The following is an 18,420-nucleotide window of genomic DNA, read 5'->3' on the forward strand; positions in this document are numbered from 1 at the left end:
GCCCAAGCTCTTTATTTGTCCCTATCGATTTTACGGTAAACATAGGGCGAAAATCAAAATTAGTGAAAAATGAAAAACAACTTGTTGAAAAGACGTGTGTAGTCTAGAAAAACTTTGCTAGGACTAATTTCCCCCGGCAGAGGAATCGTGTGCAGAATTTGCGCCCTAATTTAGACGCTCCCTCCCACGGCGAGGACCTCTTTGGCTCTTGCCAAATCTTCGCAGCCACAAGTGCATGTACATGATTTTGCGCTCGCGGGGACGAGGCAATTTTGACAGTTGCCAAATTTATTGTGGTCACGCATATTTCGACGACAAAAAGACGAATATTCTGCCGGATTCCTCTGCGATGGAGAATCGTGTGGCGCTGAGATTTGCACTGGTTGGACTCCAACTATCTATGAGGATGTCGTGGGAGGAAGTATGTTTTTGAGGACGGAACGTGAGGTATGTCCAAAATTATTTTCCTACCTTTCACTTCGTTCGTTTAAAATGAAAAAGTAAAAATAAACGCAACACTGGACTACACACGTCTTTTTAACAAGTTGTTTTTTATTTTTCACTAATTTTGATTTTCGCCCTATGTTCACCGTAAAATCAATAGGGACAAATTAATAGCTTGGGCTACCTGTGGTGTACGCGCCTGTATTCTGCCGTCTAGATTTGATATCTTTCACTTTCTTTTTCATAAGATTTTGATGTCGCAATGGAGTTTGTACTGCAACTCTTATTAGTTATTCTTCTGTCATGGCAACACGCCATTGGCCACGACTGCAAGGACTACTTATACTTGATGCGAAGCTTTCAGCTGCAAGGAAACGTCATCGAAACTAACCAGACTACCAAATACGGTTGTCGACAGAGTTGTCATAGCCACAAGGATTGCTTATCTATCAACTACAAGGAAAAAGAGTGAGTGATAATATATTCAATCTTCATCGAATATTAGGATTAAAGTTCTTATAACCTTTCACTTATATCAATCTAGCCAAAACAAAGCATAGGTAAACTTTCAAATTCTGAAAAGGGAATTGAATTTTATTGACATTTGAATTTTCTACAGATCTTTGAAAATTTTCCTGGCCGCGCAAAAGGAGATAGAATCGAGTGAATAATTCCAAGTTTTGCCGGGAAAATCTGAAACAACATATTTTCCTTAAATCCGTTAAAATTCAGAGACGGCAATCCCACAAAATATTGGCGAATTGTTTTCTATTGCAATGCTGCCCACAATGAAGCGAAAAATAATTTAAAAGTCGAGAATTGTATGAGAAAAAAGAAAATATCGTTTTGCTGTAGGCTTCAATACAGCGCGCGCTCGTGAAAATGTCGCCATTCTTGATTGCGAATGCAGCACGCGCGCACAATGCAAAAACAATTCAAAGACTAAAAAATATCTGCTAAATTTTGCAGATTCGCTCCTGCAGTTAAATAATCATTTGAATACCAGGTTGAGTTTAAAGATGACGGTAAAAGTTGTAACCACACAACGTTCTTCAGAAATAACTAAGAAGACATGAAGACGGAAACCGGTTTAGCGCGCGCATATGTTTTCTTGTGTAATTTGGTCGACATCTCGATCTACGTCACAAATAACTGGACCCGGGCCTTTCAGTTCACGGCCTTTTTCCCGATAGTTGACCAAAATACCTCAATATTACAGATTTGAGGGATTTGCGCGAACGCCTGTTTTATAGGAACCACAAACCATTTGGAAGATGAAAATATAAAGAATTGACAAAGTCTATCAACTCTGAAAGGTTATATGGACTTTAAATATGACCATTAGAATTATTAAGGGGAAAGTAAATTACCTGTTCGCAAGGATTAAGTAGTTTTCTTGCTTGTTCGATCGATCGTTCGTTCGCTTGCTTTCTTTTGTTTGTTTGTTTGTTTGTTTGTTTGTTTGGTTGGTTGGTTGGTTGTTTGGTTGTTTGTTTGTTTGTTTGTTTGTTTGTTTGTTTGTTTTATCTGTATGTCTGTTTGTTTGTCCGTCTGACTGTCTGTTTGTTTGTCTGTTTGTTTGTTTGTTTCAAACAAAATTCATTCCACACATATTTAGCAACACATACAAAAACATTATTTTCTGTTCAATTTCAATTTCCTGTTGGAAATCATAGGCGAGAACGTCTTAAAAAAGGAGTCTGAACAATAACATTTCAGGTTATCACAGGTTTCCCGCGCGTTTGCCCCAGCCCCTTATATACCTTCTAAAAAACTACAGTCGTTGATTAATTCCCTTATTCTCATCTTTTACAGGTATCGATGCGAGCTGAACGCAGCGACACACTTGTCACATCCCCAAATGTTAAGACCAGAAGCCAACGCATTTTACGCGTTGATTAAAACACCAAACCGCTGCAGTAAAAAGCATTGTTCGAGTGAGAAAAGATGTACTCTGGTAGGAAACAAGGTGGCATATCAGTGCATTGAAGGTAATTTTTGAGTGGGATGAGACGTATTATACATTTCAAGGATAGGATAAGATTTTCCAAAAAAATTGAACTTAGTTTGATTTAATAAATTATGGTTGTCAATGCTCGAGTTAGCGAGGTTCTACTGTATATAGTTCAAGTCAGCGGTTAACTCGAGTTATCAAAGCTCAAGTAAGCCGGGTTATACTGTTATCCAATCGCGAGCTGTGACCAGCTGACACCTTTAAAGCGAATGAGTTTTTGCTTGCCTAGTTACTTGGGTTGCTTACGGGATTTCTGTACTTAATATATAGATTTAGGCACTGCCTTAAAGCGGAGCCAGCATTAAACACCTTTTGTGTTGACTGATCGAGGTATTTTGGGGGGATCTAGGGGTCTAGGATTCTGCTCTTTACTGAGATTGATTCATTGGCCCTACCAAATGGATCCAGGCCTTATTCAATAATTTCAATTATGCAGTACATAAACGTTAACAAACACAATTCCTGTGGTGTGAATATGGCTGTCAAAGTTGTCAAGAGTCTAATGGTGAATTCTTATGTCCCTTTATAGAAGTTCCATTTATAATTATTTTTTTAATAAAAACAATACACCGACAAACTTTGTCCTTGTGCAGAATATGTCATGGATGTAACAGCATTCCAAAGATTCCAAATAATATATTTAGACTGTTTAGATGCCAAGCTGTTATCTTTATGCATCGATTTAGTGGCGAATCTCTCCTTCATTGGACTGATTATTCAGAAAAATGTCTGGAAAACCCTTACAAATATACCTCCTTTCATGCATTACATTATATTGGTGCACCCACCCTTTACCATATAGTGGCCTTGGTGTTGGTGGCCTACTCCAAAATGAATGCAATGGAGAGAAAAAGATTGATTTTGGAAGCAAATCCTAAAAAAATACATCTAAGACATCACTGACAATGCTAAAATGCTAACTTCTAATTTCAAACCATCATTGATCTATGTTTTGGATAGAGAGGAAACAGCAAAGAATATGAATTGACTAAAAAAATGTCTATGAGGAGAGGAGAAATAAAGGAAATTGACTCAACTTGAAAGGTTTAGTAAAAAATATAACACTTATAAATATAATTTGATTAAGCATTTCTTGACATTTCCCCTTTCCCGTTATCTTAGGGTTTTGTTTACATATTTATCATTGAAAACTAGTGTTATATAGTTTAAGTATTTGCCCTAAAAAAACCTTCCCCTCATTAAAGTTCCATTAATTGACATTTGTATAGCTACATTCTGACAAGCTTTGTCCTTGCGAAGAACAAGTAATGGATAAAACAGGATTTCGTGGATAGAATATAGTGTCAGAAACAGTCTTAGATGAGATGCAATACTGAAGTTTCCATATACCACTTAAATTTGTGATTTCCCATCCCCCATGGGAATTAATATCTACAAATATAAATCTAAACCTCTGAAATAAATGTAATGGAAAACAGACTGACTTGGAAAGGAAATCCTTAAAAGAAGATATAAGTTAAAGTACTCTATAGAAATTTCTCATTTAAAAATCAAGTCTGTTAATTAATTTATTTTTGGTGTAGAGGGAACTAGCAAAGAGCATCAATTGCATAAAAATAGTCAACAGGGATAAGGAAAAAGAAGAAGTTTGACTTCTGTAAATGTTTGATAAGAAAATATAACAATAATGTGATAATTATATTCAGTACTTTCCTAAGATATCACCTTTTCCCATTACCTTTAGAGTGATAGAAAACTGTTTTCTTTGCAGATTTATTATTTAAAAAGCAAAAGTTTGTTTTTAGTTTTATTTAAGTATCTTGGTAAAAAAAACCATTGAGTGTACACTGCTGAATCACATAGTAATGCTCTAGTCATTTGAGCCCCCTCCCTTATGGTCCCGGGAAGTCAGGGGTTAATGTGGGGTTCTAGACCAATTTTTTAACCAGAATATGTCAAGAGGCGTGGTGATATTGACTGTTTTTTTACTCTTAAATTGGAAACAGGCTTTTATCACAGTTGTTTAAGGGTAAAGTCTAATCCCCCACACTTTCCTGGGACTATGGGTTTGAGGGGAATCAAATGACTAAACTCCCTTCTGTTTTCTTCAAGACATGGTTTTCAAGTCTAATGTCTTCCAGTCTTTTGACCCTCAGGAAGTCCCTGGTTCATAAAAGATCGAGTGAAAACAATTATTTATTTATTTCAAAACAATCTTTTCATCAAGCCATTTATTATCTAACTTATTTTCCACAACTATTTGAAGAAAAATAAACACATGAGATACAAGATGCAGACAATAAAAAACAATACATATAGACAATAGGGGTTGAATTTTTTTTTTAATCCTCGGTAAGGAAAATTCTCTTGAAAGTTGAAAAAATTGTTGTATCTTCTAAGGATATGTATCTTCTTAGGACTAAGAGCACAGGATATAAAGACAATATAAATACGGTTTTCTTTAGCGGTATATGACAAATGCAACACGATATTGTTTAGCCTTTATGAAATATCTCAACACGATCAAGAATATAGATAGAACGAAGAATGTCAAAACAAAAGGTGTTATCCCTTGCTTCGTGCCTATATTTTTCGCCATTTCGTGGCCGAGTGGGGCCTGGGAGTTGCGCGGCTGGCTGGCGAGTGACACCACAGGGTACCCGCGCGATGACCACAAAACCAAGTCGCATAGCTATACCATATTTCTATACCTATAGAGCTCCGGGCGCGCTGGCTTTGCTATGAAAACCGTGCTTGCACGAGAGAGTTGCATATTCATAAGTATTATATGGAAAAATGATAATTGAGTTGTTTGCAGATTGCCAGGAAAAGGCTCTAGGTATGGAATCGGGAGCTATTGGAGACTCAGCGATAACTGCCTCAAGTATTAATCATGACCTGAATTATGTGCCTCGGTATGCTCGCCTTAATGCGCCATCATCTGCTAATAATGGATGGATAGCTGGGCCCAAAGCTGCAGACGAGTACCTTCAAGTTGACCTTGGACGTGTAGTAGCAGTCACCAAGGTTGCCACTCAAGGGAGACGGAACGCACCCATGTGGATGAAAACTTATAACATCGGCTACAGCACTGATCTCTCCACCTGGCACGTCTACCGTGAGGGAGGAAACGCCCAGTCACCTCATAAGGTAAGCTAATAAGGCAGCCGGGAGGAGGGGGATGGAGGGGAGGGGAGGGGGACACTCAATATTGGTTAAAGGAGTCAATTTCCTATCTTTTAGGGTAGATGACTCTAGATGACTTCTACCCTTAAAGGGTTTCCAACAATTTAAGGGGGTCCAATGTCTCTACTATCCCTTTGGGGCTTTCGAGCTACAATGGAGGCCCGAAACACCCAAAACGGATTTTAGTCAACGGATCGGTTAATAATGCACAATCCCATATTTTTACCGAGTGTTATTGTTTAAGGCGGCCAAGTGGTTTCTCAAAAGATCATATCCATCCATAACGATATGCCGATCTTGGTGTAAATCGACTATAACAATATTTTGCTTTATTAATCTAATTTGTAAGAAGATCAGCCTAAGAATTGAGGTTGATTTTTCCAATGATCACCTCTGTTTCTTATGAGTCCATGTTTTTTTGTATTAGTCTTTTTCCCTTCTCTTCTCAGTCCGATTCCCGGCGCTAAATATGTCAATTTTGTAACAATGCTGGAGAAAGCCTTCTTCTTTACTAGGTGTTCACCGGCAACTCAGATCAGCACACGGTTGTTTACGGGTCATTTGAAGAACCCATTCATGCACGCGGCATATGATTCATCGCGCAGAGCTGGAAATGGCACATATCTTTTCGAGTAGAAATCTACGGCAGATGTGACATATAATATGACTCTACACCACCTTGGAAAGGTATGAGGTTCTTTACCAGTCCTCCACCTCAAAATCGCCAATTTGGCCGAGGAGTTTTGGATTCAGTTTTGTAAAGTTTGTCTCCGGGCTCCCACGCGGTATTTGCAAACATCCTCCCCCTGTGGGGACAAGTAGGCTTGTCAATCTCCCCCACCCCTTACCCCTCCACTTTCCTGGTACTTGAAATTGAAAGGCGTATTAATGCCTGTCTTGTCCCCAGTATCGGCTATGTTAAAAAATACGCGGCGCGCAAAGGACCACGGGAAGGCGGACTGGATGGCCGAACTCTTGTGACGGTCCAGCATGCATTGCGTTTGCATTGTATTGCTTCTCTCTGTCCGTGAACCTTTGCGCGCCATCTTGTTTTCTTTCTCCGCACAGCATTGGAGCTGTAAGAGCACCAGTTCACTTCGGCCAATTACGCAATTCCGATGAATTTTAACGCAAAATCGCAAAAAAATCTTACAAATCAAAATATTTGAAGGCCGACGAAAGAGAAAAGAATCTATTAGACTCAGCGCTAGTTATCAGCCACATCCTCGAAAAAACCTCCTTCATTCATTCTATATACTTATTTATTTGTTAATTTATTTATTCATAAATTAAGTTATGTATTTGTTAATTCATTTGTTTTTTATCTGTTTTGTTTTCGTTAAGTTTTTCATGTTTTTCTAATTATTTTTTTTTTCTATAGGCAGATAGACCATGATGCCATGTATGAAACAACTTGTTTTAGGCTACTTGCATGAATGCCAGTCAACTGGAGGCTACTTGCATGAATGCCTTTCAACTGGAGGCTACTTGCATGAATGCCGGTCAACTGGAGGCTACTTGCATGAATGCCAGTCAACTGGAGGCTACTTGCATGAATGCCGGTCAACTGGAGGCTACTTGCATGAATGCCAGTCAACTGGAGGCTACTTGCATGAATGCCGGTCAACTGGAGGCTACTTGCATGAATGCCAGTCAACTGGAGGCTACTTGCATGAATGCCGGTCAACTGGAGGCTACTTGCATCAATGCCAGTCAACTGGAGGCTACTTGCATCAATTCCAGTCAACTGGAGGCTACTTGCATGAATGCCGGTCCACTGGAGGCTACTTGCATGAATGCCGGTCCACTGGAGGCTACTTGCATGAATGCCGGTCAACTGGAGGCTACTTGAATGAATGCCTTTCAACTTGAGGCTACTTGCATGAATGCCTTTCAACTGGAGGCTACTTGCATGAATGCCAGTCAACTGGAGGCTACTTGCATGAATGCCAGTCAACTTCAGGCTACTTGCATGAATGCCAGTCAACTGGAGGCTACTTGCATGAAGGCCAGTCAACTGGAGGCTACTTGCATGAATGCCAGTCAACTGGAGGCTACTTGCATGAATGCCAGTCAACTGGAGGCTACTTGCATGAATGCCAGTCAACTGGAGGCTACTTGTATGAATACCGGTCAACTGGAGGCTACTTGTATGAATACCAGTCAACTGGAGGCTACTTGCATGAATGCCGGTCAACTGTAGGCTACTTGCATGAATGCCAGTCAACTGTAGGCTACTTGCATGAATGCCAGTCAACTGGAGGCTACTTGCATGAATGCCGGTCAAGTGGAGGCTACTTGCATGAATGCCAGTCAACTTGAGGCTACTTGAATGAACGCCAGTCAACTGGAGGCTACTTGCATGAATGCCAGTCAACTGGAGGCTACTTGCATGAATGCCAGTCAACTGGAGGCTACTTGCATGAATGCCAGTCAACTGGAGGCTACTTGCATGAATGCCAGTCAACTGGAGGCTACTTGCATGAATGCCGGTCAAGTGAAGGCTACTTGCATGAATGCCAGTCAACTTGAGGCTACTTGAATGAACGCCAGTCAACTGGAGGCTACTTGCATGAATGCCAGTCAACTGGAGGCTACTTGCATGAATGCCAGTCAACTGGAGGCTACTTGCATGAATGCCAGTCAACTGGAGGCTACTTGCATGAATGCCGGTCAACTGGAGGCTACTTGCATGAATGCCGGTCAACTGGAGGCTACTTGCATGAATGCCGGTCAACTGGAGGCTACTTGCATGAATGCCGGTCAACTGGAGGCTACTTGCATGAATGCCAGTCAACTGGAGGCTACTTGCATGAATGCCAGTCAACTGGAGGCTACTTGCATGAATGCCAGTCAACTGGAGGCTACTTGCATGAATGCCAGTCAACTGGAGGCTACTTGCATGAATCCCAGTCAACTTCAGGCTACTTGCATGAATGCCAGTCAACTATAGGCTACTTGCATGAATGCCGGTCAACTGGAGGCTACTTGCATGAATGCCAGTCAACTGGAGGCTACTTGCATGAATGCCAGTCAACTTCAGGCTACTTGCATGAATGCCAGTCAACTTCAGGCTACTTGCATGAATGCCAGTCAACTGGAGGCTACTTGCATGAATGCCGGTCAACTGGAGGCTACTTGCATGAATGCCAGTCAACTGGAGGCTACTAACATGAATGCCAGTCAACTGGAGGCTACTTTCATGAATGCCAGTCAACTGGAGGCTACTTGCATGAATGCTAATCAACTGGAGGCTACTTGCATGAATGCCAGTCAACTGGAGGCTACTTGCATGAATGCCAGTCAACTGGAGGCTACTTGCATGAATGCCAGTCAACTTCAGGCTACTTGCATGAATGCCAGTCAACTGGAGGCTACTTGCATGAAGGCCAGTCAACTGGAGGCTACTTGCATGAATGCCAGTCAACTGGAGGCTACTTGCATGAATGCCAGTCAACTGGAGGCTACTTGCATGAATCCCAGTCAACTTCAGGCTACTTGCATGAATGCCAGTCAACTGGAGGCTACTTGCATGAATGCCAGTCAACTTCAGGCTACTTGCATGAATGCCAGTCAACTGGAGGCTACTTGCATGAATGCCAGTCAACTGGAGGCTACTTGCATGAATGCCAGTCAACTGGAGGCTACTTGCATGAATGCCAGTCAACTGGAGGCTACTTGCATGAATCCCAGTCAACTTCAGGCTACTTGCATGAATGCCAGTCAACTGGAGGCTACTTGCATAAATGCCAGACAACTGGAGGCTACGTGCATGAATGCCAGTCAACTGGAGGCTACTTGCATGAATGCCAGTCAACTGGAGGCTACTTGCATGAATCCCAGTCAACTTCAGGCTACTTGCATGAAGACCAGTCAACTGGAGGCTACTTGCATGAATGCCGGTCAACTGGAGGCTACTTGCATGAATGCCAGTCAACTGGAGGCTACTTGCATGAATGCCGGTCAACTGGAGGCTACTTGCATGAATGCCAGTCAACTGGAGGCTACTTGCATGAATGCCGGTCAACTGGAGGCTACTTGCATCAATGCCAGTCAACTGGAGGCTACTTGCATCAATGCCAGTCAACTGGAGGCTACTTGCATGAATGCCGGTCCACTGGAGGCTACTTGCATGAATGCCGGTCCACTGGAGGCTACTTGCATGAATGCCGGTCAACTGGAGGCTACTTGAATGAATGCCTTTCAACTGGAGGCTACTTGCATGAATGCCTTTCAACTGGAGGCTACTTGCATGAATGCCAGTCAACTGGAGGCTACTTGCATGAATGCCAGTCAACTTCAGGCTACTTGCATGAATGCCAGTCAACTGGAGGCTACTTGCATGAAGGCCAGTCAACTGGAGGCTACTTGCATGAATGCCAGTCAACTGGAGGCTACTTGCATGAATGCCAGTCAACTGGAGGCTACTTGCATGAATGCCAGTCAACTGGAGGCTACTTGCATGAATACCGGTCAACTGGAGGCTACTTGCATGAATGCCAGTCAACTAGAGGCTACTTGCATGAATGCCAGTCAACTGGAGGCTACTTGCATGAATGCCGGTCAACTGTAGGCTACTTGCATGAATGCCAGTCAACTGGAGGCTACTTGCATGAATGCCAGTCAACTGGAGGCTGCTTGCATGAATGCCGGTCAAGTGGAGGCTACTTGCATAAATGCCAGTCAACTTGAGGCTACTTGAATGAACGCCAGTCAACTGGAGGCTACTTGCATGAATGCCAGTCAACTGGAGGCTACTTGCATGAATGCCAGTCAACTGGAGGCTACTTGAATGAATGCCAGTCAACTGGAGGCTACTTGCATGAATGCCAGTCAACTGGAGGCTACTTGCATGAATGCCGGTCAAGTGAAGGCTACTTGCATGAATGCCAGTCAACTTGAGGCTACTTGAATGAACGCCAGTCAACTGGAGGCTACTTGCATGAATGCCAGTCAACTGGAGGCTACTTGCATGAATGCCAGTCAACTGGAGGCTACTTGCATGAATGCCGGTCAACTGGAGGCTACTTGCATGAATGCCGGTCAACTGGAGGCTACTTGCATGAATGCCGGTCAACTGGAGGCTACTTGCATGAATGCCAGTCAACTGGAGGCTACTTGCATGAATGCCAGTCAACTGGAGGCTACTTGCATGAATGCCAGTCAACTGGAGGCTACTTGCATGAATGCCAGTCAACTGGAGGCTACTTGCATGAATCCCAGTCAACTTCAGGCTACTTGCATGAATGCCAGTCAACTATAGGCTACTTGCATGAATGCCGGTCAACTGGAGGCTACTTGCATGAATGCCATTCAACTGGAGGCTACTTGCATGAATGCCAGTCAACTTCAGGCTACTTGCATGAATGCCAGTCAACTTCAGGCTACTTGCATGAATGCCAGTCAACTGGAGGCTACTTGCATGAATGCCGGTCAACTGGAGGCTACTTGCATGAATGCCAGTCAACTGGAGGCTACTAACATGAATGCCAGTCAACTGGAGGCTACTTGCATGAATGCCAGTCAACTGGAGGCTACTTGCATGAATGCTAATCAACTGGAGGCTACTTGCATGAATGCCAGTCAACTGGAGGCTACTTGCATGAATGCCAGTCAACTGGAGGCTACTTGCATGAATGCCAGTCAACTTCAGGCTACTTGCATGAATGCCAGTCAACTGGAGGCTACTTGCATGAAGGCCAGTCAACTGGAGGCTACTTGCATGAATGCCAGTCAACTGGAGGCTACTTGCATGAATGCCAGTCAACTGGAGGCTACTTGCATGAATCCCAGTCAACTTCAGGCTACTTGCATGAATGCCAGTCAACTGGAGGCTACTTGCATGAATGCCAGTCAACTTCAGGCTACTTGCATGAATGCCAGTCAACTGGAGGCTACTTGCATGAATGCCAGTCAACTGGAGGCTACTTGCATGAATGCCAGTCAACTGGAGGCTACTTGCATGAATGCCAGTCAACTGGAGGCTACTTGCATGAATCCCAGTCAACTTCAGGCTACTTGCATGAATGCCAGTCAACTGGAGGCTACTTGCATAAATGCCAGACAACTGGAGGCTACGTGCATGAATGCCAGTCAACTGGAGGCTACTTGCATGAATGCCAGTCAACTGGAGGCTACTTGCATGAATCCCAGTCAACTTCAGGCTACTTGCATGAAGACCAGTCAACTGGAGGCTACTTGCATGAATGCCGGTCAACTGGAGGCTACTTGCATGAATGCCAGTCAACTGGAGGCTACTTGCATGAATGCCAGTCAACTGGAGGCTACTTGCATGAATGCCAGTCAACTGGAGGCTACTTGCATGAATGCCAGTCAACTGGAGGCTACTTGCATGAATATAAAGAATATATGACAGATAGATAGATGTGTTTATTTTAACCACTTGCAGTATACAACTGAATTAAAGGTTAAAATTGGTATGGCTTCTAGGTATTAGTATTTAATTGAACAGCATTTTGTCCCAGTTTTATTAGAAATTAGTATATATTTTGGTAATACCTAAAAGCGGAGCTCCAAAGGAAAAAATTGCTTCTTTACGTTCAATAATTTTAATATGTAGCTTTACTACTGCTTTTGGCGCTACCGATGACGTCAAACATCACATGATTACCTCCTTGAACTACATGTTAGTCTGGGTGGCTGACGATGTGTCTATCAGATTTCACGCGTCACAAAACGTGACCATTCTGTTCCACCCTTTGACACACATTGCACCTTAATGAAATACGAATAATTTTGTTTTTGATAACCTCATCGATTTCGTCACACAGCACATGACCATCCTGTTGCACTCCCTTGACACCATGGTATATTATACGTCTTGTCTGAAACACGAGGTTCCGCTATTAAAGGGAAAGCTCCTCCCACCCCCGGGCTCCAATTTGCAATTATAATCAGAACACTGCCACGCTAGCGGTCACAAATTATAAGCTTCCTGTCTCTGAGCCTCAGTCGGTTAGAATATAACTGTTTTTTGCATACACATCTGCATAAATTATTCTCGCGCTGTGATGGAAATACTTGCCTTTAAGAGCACGCACAGCTTGGTATAGCATTATTTTACTTTAAATCGGAACATTTTGGGTGGACAAGTCTAGCAATATTTAATTTGGTTTCGAATATGAAATTTGAATTCAGCGCTCAGAGCAATTGTCCTGACATAATGACGGATTGACGGCCGATTGATAACTGATTGTTTTGAGGAGCTTTCCCTTTGTTGGGAGGAGCTTTCCCTTTTATAGCGAAACCTCGTGTTGAAGATGTTTCAGTCATGAGATATTTTTGCGTTTGATGAATTCATCAATGTCACAAATCACCATTTTGTGGCATCCCATGCCCTCACACAAACCATCCTAGGAAGCGGATATCTTTCTGTTGGACGATCCTCTCAGCGAGGTGGACGCCCACGTGGGACAGCAAATATTCGACAAAAGCATCTGCGGTGAGCTGGGAAGCAAACTCTGGATCCAAGTCACTCATCAATCCCACGCTGACCGGGTGATGATACAAGAAAAATGTCTTGTTGAAACTCAGGTTAGCTCTAATGAGATCAAGGACAGTAGTCCATTAAAGGAGTTGATGGTGGCTGAGGCGAGGACAACTTGCACTAAGGCGGGAATGGGTGCGGTCCAGATGAAAGGGGAGATGAGAGAGGCTATAGGTTTTAAATACGTGGAAGAAGAAGCAGAGGACAGGGTCATGGGTACGGTGACCTGGAAGTTGTACTGGCAGTATCTTCACGCAAGTTTTTCTTCTTCCGTTATCTGTCTGGCAATCGTCTTCTGTTTCATAGCTTAAGGTAAAATTAGTTCAGTGCTCATGTATAGGTTCAAACACAAAATATTGTCTGTATAAGTGCCGAATATATCACCACATACTGGTGGTTATCTATGACGTGACCGACCGAGTGGTGTGACACTTGGCTTGTAAACTGGTCTCATCTGCGCCGCCGTCTTTTTCGCTTTCAGGTACGTACCTCGTCATCGTTTTTCTTGAGTCTTCCCCATGAGAACTATACCGGGGCTTTCCACCAGTTATCCAGCCGTTGATGGGGGATCGGACATCAGGCTTACAGTTTCTAATATAAAACCGGTTATAAATATCTAAAAAAAGGATAGCGTTTCATGTGATCCTTCCTATTAGGCCTTAAAAGGCCTCTTTATGTATGGTTATGTATAAAAAGATTGGTAATTGGCAAATAAACAGACTTTATTTCTTCATTTGAGGGATTAGAGTCTCTGTATTGGTGGCAGGCAATCGTTACAAGGATCGAATTCCTACTTTTCCATAAGGGCCTCTTTAACTTGATTAAAAGTTTGAGTGCTCTGCGTGTTTATCTTAGCGATCCAATTGACATTGATAAACTATTGATAGAGTCTGTCGACCTTTTAAACCCTTGGGAAACTCTAGACTCTATTTTTATTGCTGCATCATTATTATCCTGAAGAAAGCCCATGCCTTGTAGAGTCAACAATCTAGAGTTCAATTCTAAAAGTTCCTTCCATTTAAGTTCTGGACACTGGAGTTTCTTGCCAACTTCATAATTCTGTGACAAAGGATATACATAAAGACAACATGGATTTATTACAAAAGGAAATAACTCTACACCGAAGTTCTACTGAAGAATCTAAAGATTCGCAGAGGAAAGAAAGTCTCCGTCGTAGACGAATATTAGCGGCGACGTTTTTAGTTGTCTTAGCTGTGTGTTGTTTAGCGTGTACAATAATTGTAGCGACCAGACAAACGTTGGTTGAAACACGCCGCAGTTTTCGACCAAGAAGGTCAATCGAAAATACCAATTCAACTACAAACGCGACTACGTCTCCAGCTGTTGACCCGTGTGAATACTCAGACGAGGCCAAACGAGCAGGTAAGCCGATGATTGCACCGCAACGCGTCCAGACTCACACCAGAAAGTAAAATCCCCAAGTATTCCCACCGAGTATGCTGCTACAACACTCGAGACAAGGGCTAGATTTCTCACTACCCCTCCCCTCATAGAGCAATGCTGGGACCTTACCATAGTGGAGGAGAAGGGAAAGGCACACAAAAAATGTCATATGTTGTTGAAGCCTGCACGTGAAAATGCGTTCTGTCTGTTTTATTTTATGTGCTAATCATCCTTTGCCTATCCTGGTCTTTGCAAGTTTTTCAAAGTTATATTCAAATAGAATTCGCATCGGTAAACTATTTTTACGAAATTCTAAGAAATGAAAGGAAACCGATTGAAAGTGTGATTGCACTGCTATAAAACGTGTTTGAGTTAAAGTCCCTGTTCTATTTGCGTGGGGTCCCTAGATCCTATCCATAAATAGTCTTGGTTGTCAACACATTGCTTTGAGGGCTAAGGGCAGGGCTGAGGGTAGATGTTGACTGAAATGTTCAAATATATTGGCCGTATTTAACCAAATTTGATAGGCCTCTTGAAAAGCTATGTCTAGCTCTTGAATAGTTATGTCTAGGAGAAGAAGGTTTGAACCGTAGGACCCGTCCCGTAAAATCGCGAGGGCAGAACATGAAAACATGGAGAACTCGATATTTCTTTTTTGCAGCACTAAATATACAGATTTACACATAGACGCGCCCTTCAGTGGACAGAATTGTGTCCGTTTGCTGGACGCGCCTGGTGATCGCTACGTGACACATCTTTTAATGAACACTACGTCACCCCACCATTGCACAAAAAGCATAATCGAACATTAAGCGAACATCAGGTCACATCCTGTTAAACACGAACGCGCAAGGCTTTGAAGTGATGAATTTTGCTTATTTGTTGAGCTGTGAATGACGACGCCCTTTTAGAGCGCGCGTTCGTGTTTAAGGGAAGCTTTTGCGTGACACAAAATCTCACGTAATTGAGGTCACGCAACAGCGGCACCTCAAGGCGGCCACGCCCTGTTGGTAGCGCAAAACATAGTCGCACCTTTCACCGGACACATAATACAGTCGCACCTGTCAGCGGACACATAATACAGCCGCACCTGTCAGCGGACACATAATACAGTCGCACCTGTCAGCGGACACATAATACAGTCGCACCTGTCAGCGGACACATAATACAGTCGCACCTGTCAGCGGACACATAATACAGTCGCACCTGTCAGCGGACACATAATACAGTCGCACCTGTCAGCGGACACATAATACAGTCGCACCTGTCAGCGGACACATAATACAGTCGCACCTGTCAGCGGACACATAATACAGTCGCACCTGTCAGCGGACACATAATACAGTCGCACCTGTCAGCGGACACATAATACAGTCGCACCTGTCAGCGGACACATAATACAGTCGCACCTGTCAGCGGACACATAATACAGTCGCACCTCTTTATTTACTCAAAACACAGTCGCAAACATCCATTGACATAAAAAAGTGGCACCCCTACGTTTACACAATGCAGTAATGCAGGTTAATTATGGTGATCTCTGCACTGATTTTTCCAGGTCTTCCCGAGTTTCTCCTCAAGATTCGCAAGTCCTACTTGACCGCTTATCCCTTTGTAACTCTCTACATATCTGGGATGACGTACAACGAGAGGAGACAGGCCTACAGGCCCTTCAACCCTACGCCTGACAAGCTCAAGTCAATAACGGACTCCTCGCTGGCACTAGCTCAAGAATTGCGACAAATACAAGTGAACAAGAGGAGGCTGAAACGCCGAGAGCGGAAGATATTTGCACAGGCAGAATACTTCTTGGATTTCCACTACGGCAGCCCATTCCTGGACAATTATTACTCAGGTAAGTGATGAATTGTTTAGACACGAAGTTTTTGTAGCACTTTCATCATAAGAGGACGGCTCTATTTATGGGACTTTTCAAATCCCAGTCTACCATCCAGCAAACTTGTTAAATATGTCGTCACGAGTGCTGGCACCTCCGAAGCTTGAGTATTTCGAATTCGCCTTTGTTTCCTCTTTCGTGTAACCAATATTATATCACTGTCAGAGTAATTTTCTGCTTACATGACATTACTTACATGACATAACTTGTTGTCTGTTGAGGCTGGGCCGTTCATATTTTTGGGACATTTTAAAGCTGAATGTGTTCTTAACGATGTTCTTAAATTTCAGTGTATTTATGAATATAATACCCAATGAATTATGAGGAAGAGAATTACACTAATAATCAATGAAGCAATAATAAGGTTGTTACTATGAGCACAATTTGATTTTTCATTTAAGGACGTATTCTGTAAACTCTCGCCGACAACTTCCTGGCTTCCGTCAATCGAAATCCTTGAAGCGTTTTTATTGGGCAACACTGAAATGGTTTCCAATCACGCCACCTCTCCGTAAGACACTGACCAATCAAAAGGCACCAAATGTAATTTCGTTTGTTTAAATGATGGGAGCTAGAAAGCGGTTAATTAAGTAGTTAAAAATTGCAGTAAACCGCAGTTAGCGGACAGCTCTTACATTTACCTTTATTTCTGCCCGCTTGCGAGAGAATTGACTGACGTTCTAAATTGTGGATGGGAGCTAGAAAGCGGTTAAAGCCTATGTTACTATCTCGTTGCTACGAAAGGGAAAAGCGCTACATTCGGTTATATAGACTAAAATTGCCGCGCGCCGATGCTTGAACTTTTAGAAAATAGTAATGTTAAAATATTTCTGCAAAAAAAAATTATGTTAGATTTGAACAGTAGCTTCTCCGACACGTTCTTCTGTTCTGGGTCACGTGACCATGGGAGTGGTCAGATGACGTCATAACTTGTGTCATTTATGTCTAAAACACTTATGTTGAAAGTTTCAAGAGATTTGACAAAAAACAGAAGCTTTTATAAAATAAACAAATTTCCCTAGCAACGGACTCAAAAGATAATACCTTAGGCCCTTAAGCAGATAAAAAATGCAGTAAACCGCAGTAAGCGGATAGCTCTCACAGATACCTTTATTTTTGCCCACTTGCGAGAGAATCGACTGACGTTCTAAATTGTGGATGAATCAGGTGCCTGGATGCTCGGCCCAGGCAGTGATTGCGGACGAGAAGGCATCTCCTATGCCAAGGTCCAACTGGCTACACTTCTCGTCTACTTCACACCCCAGTCCCCTGCGGACCTGGAGGCTGTCATCCGCTCGATCCAGGCCGACGGCCGAGGGATAACACAGTATGAGAAGAATGTGCGAAGAGGAGTGGTCGCCGGCATGGTGCGGTCAGCGGCTGAATGTCGTGCAGGATATGATTGTTTGTCTGCAACTTACCCTGAAGTCGCGGAAAGATTCTCCGCCGAAGATATACTAGGGTAACGTTTAAGTTTTTGTATAACATATGGCGCTATTATATGGTATAATTAGCTATTGGCAGCTTATCAAGGACATTTTCCTTTAAAGCACATTATTTTTTTAGAAAAATGAAAATCAAGGTTGTTTGATTTTGCACGTAAAAAGAAAGATACTGAAGATCAAACTTCAGGCTTTTTTTACGCTCGGCATTATGCTGCAAGAACTGTTCTTTAAATACAAGTTCCGTTAGATGTCGTACTTTAGCCTAAATTATTGTTGCACTACTTTGCAAAATTTTAAATCCTTGTCTCGTTTGGAAATAGCATGATGTCAATCAAAACTAATTAATGGATATGGCCCCCCAAATTCTTTGACTAAGCGAGACAAGGTTTTTGGATTCAGTGAGGTTGTGCAACAAAGATTTCGGATAAAGAAGACATCTACTAACCGGCATTTGCATTTGAAGTAGAATTTTCTAAGCAATGTTATCAGTCATGTGGAACAAGAGATTCTGTACGAAACAGTTACCATTTTAACAATTAAATTTACCCTGTTGGGAATGATA

The 18,420-nt window shown here is 42.6% G+C and overlaps 2 protein-coding genes across 2 annotated transcripts in view; both read left to right on the forward strand.

The window, feature by feature from the left end:
* The window catches only part of LOC116605551, a 74,422-nt gene that overhangs the window by 50,830 nt on the left and 5,172 nt on the right, over positions 1-18,420 (forward strand). The window contains exons 11-12 of the mRNA XM_048732113.1: positions 16,075-16,371; positions 17,581-17,875. Of these exons, the coding sequence (XP_048588070.1) occupies positions 16,075-16,371; positions 17,581-17,875 (592 nt within the window). The remainder of the gene's footprint in view (positions 1-16,074; positions 16,372-17,580; positions 17,876-18,420) is intronic.
* LOC5501564 (lactadherin) lies at positions 77-7,144 on the forward strand. Its single transcript, XM_048732115.1, has 5 exons — positions 77-912; positions 2,260-2,435; positions 5,238-5,569; positions 6,121-6,292; positions 6,987-7,144. The coding sequence occupies exons 1-4, from the start codon at positions 707-709 to the stop codon at positions 6,196-6,198; spliced, it is 792 nt and encodes a 263-aa protein (XP_048588072.1). The 5' UTR covers positions 77-706; the 3' UTR covers positions 6,199-6,292; positions 6,987-7,144.

This window comes from Nematostella vectensis, chromosome 9, assembly GCF_932526225.1.
Source record: "Nematostella vectensis chromosome 9, jaNemVect1.1, whole genome shotgun sequence".
Lineage (NCBI taxonomy): Eukaryota > Metazoa > Cnidaria > Anthozoa > Actiniaria > Edwardsiidae > Nematostella > Nematostella vectensis.